This window comes from Propithecus coquereli, unplaced genomic scaffold, assembly GCF_000956105.1.
Source record: "Propithecus coquereli isolate 6110/MARCELLA unplaced genomic scaffold, Pcoq_1.0 Scaffold62, whole genome shotgun sequence".
NCBI lineage: Eukaryota > Metazoa > Chordata > Mammalia > Primates > Indriidae > Propithecus > Propithecus coquereli.
In genome coordinates this window covers 8,038,528-8,050,065 of record NW_012152174.1, presented here as the reverse complement: position 1 = coordinate 8,050,065, position 11,538 = coordinate 8,038,528, and the positions used below count along the sequence as shown (strand labels likewise).

At 36.0% G+C, this 11,538-nt stretch overlaps 1 protein-coding gene across 1 annotated transcript in view; it reads right to left on the bottom strand.

Annotated features, from left to right (window-relative positions):
• The window catches only part of HSD17B4 (hydroxysteroid (17-beta) dehydrogenase 4), a 104,253-nt gene that overhangs the window by 45,625 nt on the left and 47,090 nt on the right, over nucleotides 1-11,538 (bottom strand). The window contains 5 exon segments of the mRNA XM_012659542.1: nucleotides 206-257; nucleotides 3,101-3,337; nucleotides 5,721-5,824; nucleotides 8,091-8,219; nucleotides 9,927-9,951. Of these exon segments, the coding sequence (XP_012514996.1) occupies nucleotides 206-257; nucleotides 3,101-3,337; nucleotides 5,721-5,824; nucleotides 8,091-8,219; nucleotides 9,927-9,951 (547 nt within the window).

The following is an 11,538-nucleotide window of genomic DNA, read 5'->3' as shown; positions in this document are numbered from 1 at the left end:
AAAAAAAAAAAAAAAGACAAATTTCAAGGTAACCAAAACAGGTACTAGTTAACATCAATCTACTCTAATGGTTTACATGCATGTAATAACTTGTAATATGTTTTATTAGGTCACTCTATGCCAATTTAACACACTAACACTATTTTAGAAGGTTAATCAGAAAATAAAATTACAGTATTATGACATTACTATACCAAGAACTCACCTGCTCTGGGAAGTGGTTTATATAACTCCAAGTATTGCTCCCCGTGAAGGACCTATGTTGCAGTAAGCAAAATTTTATTAGAAAACTTTCTTGCTCCACAGGTTCTGCTGTGGATATGGCTAATCACAAGTGACATTTTACTGTCCACATACTCACATTATCTCTCCTCAAATGATCTATCTCAGTTTGGCTTCTACTTCTTAGTCATGTGATTTAAAAATAATCAGTCTCCCAATCTAAAGACAGTCAGCTCTTTTGGAACAGAGATAATATATTTGTGTTCTTTCTTGGCATTCATAAATCATTGTTAACTGATAATTATGGGATCATTTGCCAATAGAGACACTACACCAGGCTGTATTCCTAGTGCTTATCACAATGCCTGGAACATACTGGGCATCCAATAAATATTTGTTGAATAAAAATGAACAAATGGGCCAGTGCTAGTAATTTCTGGTCACACACACCAAATACAAATGATACACCTAAAACACAAAGAAATGCCTTACAATCACGTTAAAAATAAAAGCAAGATCAATCTCAACATTCTTTTTGCATAATATCTTGCAAATTTTCTACAAAGAATAGATACTAAGGACACTGTGTAACTTAACAGCCACTGAGCCTCAATGTATCAAAGCAAGAATACACTAACGTGCGCAGAAAAACAATAGGATAGGAAAACCAAAACCTGACCCACACACTCAAATGACCACACTACACTGAAGTGGGACAGCTTCCCAGTCTTCCTCAGAACCCAGAAAGAAAAAAAGAGGGGGAAGGGGTTGATCAAAAGATAAATGAAGGTCTGCCTCACTGTGTCATAGAGCCTGCAAACTCAAGGTTAAGAAGACTGTGATTCAAATTCCAAGACGGCTATCATTCCCCACCACAGAATATTATATTAACACTATTTATTATTTCTAACTCGTAGAGGAAATTTTGAAACCTACGTTTTAATTTTTTGCACTTACATTATCCAAACAGAGACTGGTATAATACCATGGGAGAGTGACTGAAAAAGCAAATTGTCCAGCACATAGTTCTCACTTTTTCCCCAACTTCATCAAGTACTCTAATAAAATAGGTTGCCATCAACGCAGATCAGCAATGGGCTAATTGATCCACCAGGAAATGGGTTCTCCAATCAGTCAAAGACACAGAAATCAGCTCATAGCTCCACAATTTAAAAATTATTGCTAGGCTCATAAACTAAAGCTTACTTCAAGAAATAAAATATACCCTACCTCAAAAGATTTCTCACAGAGCTCACTCCTTCCTTCTTAAAACTCTTAACTCATTTAGCTTCTCAAATACCATATTCTCCTGATATTCCTCATAGCTCACCAGCCATTCCTTCTCAGTCTCTGTTGCTGGTTCCTCTGCATCTCTTCACGCTCTAAACGCTGCAGGGCTCCTAAACTGAGGCCTCCTCTCTATTTGTACTCACTCATTAGGTGACTTCGTCTAGTCTCAAGTCTTTAACATCACCTAAATGCTACGGACGGACCCCAGTTAGATCTCTCCCCCAGACTCATACATTTAACTATTCATTTTACATCTGCACTGAAATGTGTAATAAGTATCTCAAATTCATCCAAAACTAACTCCTGATCATTCCCACCTTAAAATAAGTGCATGTGTAACTACTATGCATATTAAATACATTGTATATTATATACATATGTGTATTTAGATAGATAGATGTATAATCCCAGTTGTCTAGAACACCTTCATCTTTGACTCCTCTTTTCTTACCCTCATATCCAGCACTTTTACTTAGATTACTATACTAGACTCTTAACTGGTTTCTCCGCTTTCATGCTTGGCTCCCATACAATCTATCTTCCACATGGCGGCAAGCTTGAGCCTTGAGTGAACACAGCCAGATCACGTCACTCCTCAGCTGAAAAAGCTACAACTGGCTTCCCAGGTTAATCAGAGTATAAGCCAAAATCCGTACAGTGACTACAAGGCCCTCTTCTCCTACCATTGCCCCCTTGCTCAGTCTACAGCTATACTGGCCCCCCTTGCTATTCCCAAAACAAGCCAAGTATGCACCTACCCCAGGGCCTTTTATACTTGTTCTCTCTGCCCCAAATATTCTTCCCACAGATAATTACCTGGCTTGCTCCTTCACTAATATCATGATATCATAATATCATTACCATATCCATTTTATAGATAAGGAAAATGAAGCCTAGAGAAGTTATTTACCCTTGGTCAAGCAGCAAGTAAATGGCAGAGAGAGGATTAATAACATTGTGCCAGGGTTATGAGACTATACGTAATTGTTATTTTCTTCTTTTTGCTGGCTCGTTTTATTTTTTTATTTATTTATTTGTTTGTTTATTTATTTGTTTATTTGTTTATTTATTTATTTATTTAGAGACAAGTTCTCACCCTGTCGCCCAGGCTGGAGTGCAGTGGCACAATCATAGCTCCTTAAACTCCTGGGCTCAACTTATCCTCCTGCCTCAGCCTTCCAAGTAACTGGGACTACAGGCACAAGCCACAACACCCAGCAAATTTTTCTTATTTTTTGTAGAGACAAAGTCTCACTATGTTGCCCAGGCTGTTCTCCAACTCCTGGCCTCAAGCGATCCTCCCACCTCAGCCTCCCAAAGTGCTAGGATTACAGGTGTGAGCCACCACATCTGGCATTTGCTGGCATTTTAAACAAACTCTGCCCTCTTTTACTCTTAGAAAGAAAATATCAAAAGATATGCTAAATTTTTACTCCTGAACCAATCATTATAAACTATTTCATAATTATATATAAAAATACATATACATACACATGCTCTATAGACACATACACATAGAGGATATGACATTTATGAATAATATTTAAAAAAACAGAAGAAAAGCAAAATAAAGATTTCTTATGCATACCTTTGCAAGGTTGACTGAAAGCCCAGGAATATCTGCTAATCCTCCACCCATTATAGACTTCTGACCCACTATAACTCCAAAGGTAGGCAAACAGGAGAAATCAGAGCTTCCTTCATAAATAAATTTCAAATCTTTTGGATTCTTGACTGATGCTCCCACTCCAAGGGCATACATAATAGTTTCCAGTTCCGTATAAGCAGAAGAAAATGGAGGGAGTTTATGGCCAATAGCTCCAGCCTATAGGATAGTTGTAAAAAATGATTTTTTCATTGATATTTTTGTTAAATTCTTGAAATTTTAACTTTTCAAAACAATTAACTGCTTACATACTTAGTTTTGCTTTTGAAAAGATATGAATACAATGTCAGTGAATTTGATGAGGCATAATTACTTCATTATCTTCGATTTTTTAAAATACAAACCAATTAGATAACGTGTAGAAAAGGACTTCATTTACAGATAAGTATTTTTTTATTGCTTGCTTCTTACTAACAGAGAATATGCCTCATTTTCAACTTTCCTGTCTCTAATCTTGCAACTATTAGCTACCCCAAAATCCAGAAAATAAGGAATTTGTGGTAATTAGGGACAGTAAATTGCTCTATAAGATCACATGGATAAAATTCACTGTAAACAGATGAGCAAAACATGGCTTAAGGCATATAAATTTTCCTGCCTCATAATAGTTTTAATTAAAATGAGATTTAACCTGAAGTCCCTTCCTAGAAATGTCTTTTGTCTAATTGGACATTGTATTTTTCTATTCAGTGATGATGTCTAGCTAATGAGTGAAGCACATATTAGGTTATAAAAGAACAATGTCAAATTTTTCAATCACTTCTATCCTAAAGCAGGAATTGGCGAACAAGGGCTAAGAGTGAAAAATGTTTTTATAGGGTAGTTAAAAATAAGAAAAACAGGAATAATATGCAACAGAAACAGGATGTGGCCCACAACGCCTAAAATATTTACTATATGGCCCTTCACCAAAAAAAGTCTGTAAACCCCTATTGTAAAGTAAAATCACATTTATATACTGAGCATATTCTTAGGCTTAAAATTTGATTCCGAATTTTCTTTATCTATATGCCTGCCCTGGGTCACAAAACACTAGAATCTAATGTGGCAAATAATTTATTTCTTACTATTTATCCAGCACAATTAAAAACAAAAGGATACATACAGGAGACAGTAAATTGGGAAATTTCACAGGAGCTATAACCAGAATTCTATTAGAACTTCTGACATAATGGGAAGCTTTTCACTTGCAGCCATATTGAAATATTTTCAAAATACAATCTATCAATGCTTCCCCTTGAAAGAAATGACCCAGAAGAGCCACTAATATAATATCCTTTTCTAAAAAGTTACAAAAATAATGACTACAGTAGGATTACAAATGATGGTTTTTAAAAAATGACACTTTGTCTAACTGTACTGAAGGAGAGAAAGCAAAAGTTACATTAATATTTGAGCTTAGGTTCATTTAAATTCTATCAATATTTAGCACATATTTTATAAATAAGTTTTATGGTCATTTATGTTTAACGATAACGCTTAGAAAATAATTTTTTGTATGTGAAAAAACTTTTTGGAATTGTTTATGTCAATATTTTAACAAAGTTTTGCTGATTATAGGCATTTTCAATAAAGAAGCATAAAGCTTTGTGTGTGGTAGGTGAAGGGGGAAACTCTCCAGGAGTCATATCGAGTCACAGTCCCTACCCCCCTCCACACACACACATTTCCACACAACTGCAATCCACTTAAAATCAATTTAGAGCTAGGCTTGAAGAGATAAAAAGCTATTAATGGGCAGAATGAGAACTGTACATATGGAAGGTAGATAGGCTGGGCAGGCACAAACATCAAGACTAGTATTAGTTTAGCCTCTAAGTCCTTTTCATCAAGAGTTGAGGTAACTGTTCCCTCTTCCATCCAGTACCTCCCTGAGCTAATTTCCAAAGAGCAATGGGGGAAAAAAAGGTGGCTAAAGCACCAGTCAGGCAACTAACTTGATTCATCACACCCTCAAAGGGAGATTACTAAAAGTCACATGCAAGTAAAGAGTATCCCTCTAAAACGTTCATGATAAGTTTTCAGCACCTCTGTTTCCAATTATCCAGAAAAGCCAAGGGAAGAAGCTGAGTGGCTTATCTTCCCATTCTCCTAGCCCACTTCGACACTAGGAAAAACCTCATAAACTGACACCCAATTTCCCCGATCTTTCAAGCCAGTCTTCCATTAGGGGAAAGAAAAGCATGGTACAGTCCAGAGAAATCTTAGAAGAGAAAGAGAAGTTAAAAAGAAGAATAAAGTAGTCTAGACAGCTTTAGAATTCAAGAATTGATCCCAAGCCACCTCCTCATGTGGTTGATCTGTCATGAATTCCCTGTATGTCAGAATCAGCCTTGTAAAGTTAATCATAAATGATTTCTCAATAAATCCTCTATTTTAAATTAACTCTGCCGCTGCTTTTCTCCATTATTAGAGACTGAAAGAGAGTGAATGCATCGGAAAGCAAACTAGAGAGAAGCGGGTTAGGAAGGAAGGAAGAAAAGAGGGAGGGAGAAAAAAGTTTCCAGAGAACGCAAAAGCTTTAGGCTTTTTTGCCACTTACAAATCCTGATGTTGCTGCAGATGCTGTATGACTGGTATGATTTGCTGAAACTCCTTCTTCTGAATCTATTTTACTTAGAACTTCAAGCATACCTCCAGTTGACTCTAAAATAAAAAATAAACTTTGTTAAAGATGTGACTAAAAAAAGCTACAATATGCTAGATAAGTATTTCTATAACATTCAGCAAACCTACTACAGAACCTCCATTGTCACTCATGAACTGAATGTATTAATATTATGTCAGGCTACTGTAGGAAAAAATCATTAAAGACTCTGAAATAGACCAAAGATAAATGGGTGTCTTCAGTGAAAAACAAGGCATTGTCTAACGTACCCTTCCCTGGTTATCTAATTCTAAGCAGGCTCTAAGCTTTTCAATGTCTTTGAGCTATCTTACAACTCTGTAAAGTGGGATACTTTTCTAAAGACACACAATTTCTGTCTGGTGGAGAGACAACTGATTTTCCTTCTCTCTTCACCATCACCTGTCCCCCAAGATGGCAGAATGCCAAGATTATCCACCCAGGTCTGTACAAGTTAATAGCTCTGAACACAGTACCAGAAATTCTTCCAGAGAAAACCATCATTATGACCAGTGACCCCAGACAGGGATGGAAAGGTACTGTTCTGGGGTCTAAAAGGTTAATAAAGGAGGCACATAGGGCATCCACATATGTATAAGATATTCTGAAGGCTCTGGGACCTTTTTAACAACTCTGTGAATTCGGGAAAAAAATATAACCAAACCACAGAGTCTGAGATGACCAGGAATATCTACCATTCCTGGTGATGCCAATCCTCTCCCTATCACCCCGTTCAGATTGCTGTCTAGAGGGAAGGCCATTTAATTGAAAGGCACCTTGGTATAGGCTAAAAGTACTGTACTCAGAGATAGACAATCTAAGTCTTGGCTCGAACGCTGGCTAGTTTAGTTTTTCTGGAATTTAGTTCCATCATCTCTAAAATGAAAACTCTGGAACAAGTGCTCTGGAAAGTCAACTCTTATTGAAAAATGATTTTTTTAATTATATTTCAAATATTAGAGGTATCTTTTCACTTATAATTATTCAATTAGCTTTTTTAATAAGTCTAATACATCCGAGGCAGAAATACTTTTTGAGGTAGATATTAAAGTTTTTACTATATTCTTGCTTTGTTTCTTCCGCTTATTTTCATTGATCGGTGACTGTTATTGAATAAATTTATTTCAAATATCAAAATATAGAATACAAAAATGCTACCATATATGACATAACAAGCATGTTATCATCTGATTGAGAAAAAGCATAATGAAAATTTCAGTGAGTGACCAGCAGGTAGGAAAGTATTAAGGAGAAAACAGAATAGTCATTTTTCGTATATACTCTTCTATCAAACTTTGAATACATTACTAAGAAGTAAAAAAAAAAAAATGTTTTCCTATAAAATGGCCCTGAATCATGATCTTTCTCAGGAAATTCTTTTAAATTGCACATATTATACACATATGTGAGTTACATTTTTTTAAAAAATGTGACTTATTTGGTTATCTATTCTTACGGCATGTCACAGGTGATTAAATAATTCAAGGTAACAAGCAATTACTAAATCCCTTCTATGAGTTCAGCACTATCCTAAAACCAAATACAAAAGAAGTACATACAAGACACACACAGTCTCTGCCTCAAAGGAACTTACCCTGCAGTTAAGGAACCATACATTTGTGAAACAAAAGCAGTGTAAAACAGTTACGACTAGATGCTCAAGTGGTCCTACCACTTAGTTCAGCTAACAGAAAGATCAGTGTAGCCCAGAATATCTGGGGAGGTTTTGTTGAATATCTGGGGCTTGAGTTTTTCTAAGGAAGCATTAAAATTATTAATAGCAGAGGTTGTAAAAGAAGGAAGGGGTGGGGTAGAAAGGCAGAGAAACAGTAGCAAAAACAAAGTGCTGAAACAAAGGCACATTTCTTCACTAGACAGAAAAGAGCTAAGCCTAAGTAAAATAGGCTTAAATAAACTTTTGGGGAAATAGAGAAAACTCAGGTCAGATTATCTAGCACATGGCAAGATAATGGAAGACTCTGAAATCAACCATCAGCAAAGGAGTAGGTACATTTAGCACAAATGAATAGGCACCTCATGCCATCTATCCCCCAAGCACACATAAACCAAAAAACCAGGATTTTTAAAAAGCTGAAAAACTGACAGTGAGAATAACAAAAGTATCTTAAAAGTGAAGAGTTCTAATACCTACTACAGCAGAAAATATGCTACAGATGATTCAAGTGTCTAAGCACAATTAAGATAGAAGACAATTCCATAAGAGAAGAAAATGTTTGCTGTCTCTGGTTCCCCAACTAGGGCTGATTGACTTGGGAATCTCCTTACCTTGGATAGTCTGAGGTTTGCTGGCATTATTGAAGTCACAGATCTTTTTCCAATTAGCCTTCACTGCCTCAGGAGTCATTGGCTGATTCTTCTGTCTTACAATGGCTCCAAGGGTCCGCTCCCAGCGTACTGGTTATAGAAACAAAACTCAAATGCTCAGCACATAAGTTTAAGGAGACAGAAAGTAGGATGCATATGAGCCCCTTAATTTGTAACTTCAAGAAAAAGGAAATTCAGAAAAAAGGATTCTAACTTTTAAAGAATTTTACTATGAGCCTTAAAATGCATTTTTCCTAACAAATCCCATTAGGATGGTGTCAATTATTTTAAAAAATATATTTGAAGCTGAAGGGAAAAATGCCAGACACTACTTTGCAAAATGTTGTGCTATATCTCAAAAAGTTAAATTATATAATAATCATACCAAAAGACTGACCTCATTACCACAGATCGCTCAAGTAATATACTTCACTCTCCGTGTTTACAAAATGAACCTAACAGAGCTTCGTGGGGTAGCAAACTGAGGACTAATGGTGATGACAGGTCAAAGACTCCAGGTAAAAAAAATTCATATAACAGGTGGCCCCAAATAATTCTCCCTTACCCTCCCTATGCTCTATCTCCATTTCCACAAGAAATCCATTAGACTGCACAGATTCACAAAAATCAATACTGCTGCATAAGGTCCATGAGGAGAATTTTTAACCTTTTTTTCTTTTTAAAAATACAAAGAAATAAATAACCACTAGTAATCTTATTTAAACATAACGGTCAGACTTGGATGATTTCTTTTTTCTTTCTTTTTCTTTAAACATCCGTTTTCCTGGGATGATGATTGTTAAATTGAAGATTCGTCTCTGGGAATGACAGAAATGCCTCCTTCTAGAGCTTTCTTATTGATAGAGTGCCAGATACAGCTTTTATTGTAACACTTGATGTTCCTTCCTTAAATGGATGTAATAAGACACTCAAAAATGCTTGAGGAATATAAGTCACTTTAACAACTAGAGAGAGCAACCATTAATGCTACAAAAAATTAAACTCTACAGTATGTTGCAACAATGCCCTCCAGTAAGAGCAACCTTTTCAATACTTCAATTAACTGTGTGATTAATTTTGAAACCTGTAGCCAACTGAAAACAAATTGAGATACAGGAATTTTCACAACTTTTTAAAATGCCATAACAATTATCAAATTTTGGAGCTCACAAGGTTTGAGAGATGGGATAGGAGAGGGTCGAAGCTAAATGAATTTACTGTTGGGATGTAGGGGAATAACTCCCATAAATAAGTTGCAATTTCTATCACAGAAATTTGTCCAGTGTGATTCCTCACTCTCTCCTCCTGAGGTCTCAGGCTCCAAGGAAGAAAAGTTACATGAAAGAACTGGAGAACTTGCCTGCTTACGTTATCTAGAATAGGCTTCTCCCATGTATTTAAAATTAGAAACAGCTCTCCTTCCCACTCACTTCTTTGCTGAAAACAGCAAGAAAAAGCACGTGGCATACCAGAGACATGGGTGGATAAATATATTAACAAATACAAAGAGAGACTATGCTGTCTGAAGGAATAGCCAGTCCTGAATAAAACAGGACAAGTCTTGAATAAGGACTGCCTATAGGGAGAATAGATAGGTTCTTAAAAGTGCCACAGGCCTGCAAGACAATTGCCATGTTTTAGAATACCCATTCCTGTAGCAATGTTTAAATCTGCATATGTGCATGCTAGATTCAGTGATTAGGCATTTGTCAAGAACCTGACCTAGCTCTAACTGGATATGCAGGTTTAAAGACATGGAAATAATCTATGGCAAACCAAAAACCAAGAAAGACTTACATTTTCCAATCCATCCTGCTCCAACCTACCAAAAAGAGGGGAAAACATTATACCATCTAATGTGAAATCACTAATAGAATGTTTTTAATTAAAAAAAAGGAAGCTCTATCACTAAAAGTATTAGAATGTTAGATGACCATAGATGAAAATAATACAGCTCTATAGAAGTCCACTGGCCCCTCGGAGCAGAAACATAAAGCAGCACATTGCAGCAGAGGGGCAGGCCAAATTCTGCACATAGTAGAAAAGAATGACTCTGATGTCAGGGACCAAGACCTGACACCAGGTCTTCTACCGACTAGCTGTGAGACCCTGGCCAAGTCATTTGACCTTCCTAAATCCAAGTTTCCTCATATGTAAAATAAAGGTGATATTATGTACCTTATGTTGTTACTGTTAAGCTCAAACAATATAAATGGCATTTGTATAAAAGACAATATAAATGGTATACTGTCTAGCATATCATGGGCTCAAAATAAATGTCCCTCTAGAAAGACCTAGTGAATTTTAACACAAAAAATGAAAGTCAAATAAAAAAGATGTAAAAAGATCTTTGATTAAAATGAGGATATGTAGTCCATTAAGTCAGATAAGGCAAATGACAAAATACTAACAGCTACCCAGAAAGATAAATTTTTCATTTCTATAATTTTTTCCAGAGGCCGTTCAAGAAAATGTTCAGAAAAAAATGCCTAATGCAAAGTAAATCTGGTTGTCATGTCTTCAAACACCACAAATACAGTGTGCGAGAACTTACTGCAACAATTCCACATGCATACGATAGAATAAATGTATCAGCAGACAGCAGACATCTTCGTGCTCTAGGTTCAAGGGTGTGGCTTTCCATCGCCCTTTGCCTCTATATTTATATGCCCACACTTTTTATAATACATCCAACCAGGCTTGATGTAGTTATAGTAGATAAATCAGCAGTGGTTTTGATTACAGGCAAAAGAAGTATCACCTTTTCCCATATTTTGGGACTGAAGTAATAAGCTACAAGCTCCTCTCAAGGTGCTAGAAACAACTGCTCCAGCTGAGCCGAAAAATCTGTATCTGTCACTCTATATACCTATCCGAACTTCACAAAGTGGCAATTTACTTTCAAGGTTGAAGTCAGAATATTACAGATATTACACATATCTTGTAGTATATTTTATCAATCATATGTTCCTCATCAAAAATGTTCACAATATAGTAAAAGAAAATAACAACATATAAAACTTCATCTGCAGCACAATCCTAACTGTCTGTGTGTGTTTGGGTGTGTGTATAAAATGTATGTCTAAACAAAAGACTATTCATGTAAAGTACATATCTAATAAAAGACTGGAAGGAAATATTAATACATAAAAATATTAATAATAGTTCTCTCTGGATAATCATAAAGTGAGTGATTTTCATTTTTTTATATCCTTTCCTATATATTTGAAATTTTATTTTGATTTGAAATTTAAATTTGAGCATATATTATTTTTGTTCAAAAAGTTAGTAACTTTTTGAACCACCGGGCGTGGTGGCTCACGCCTGTAATCCTAGCACTCTGGGAGGCCGAGGCGGGCGGATGGTTTGAGCTCAGGAGTTCGAGACCAGCCTGAGCAAGAGCGAGACC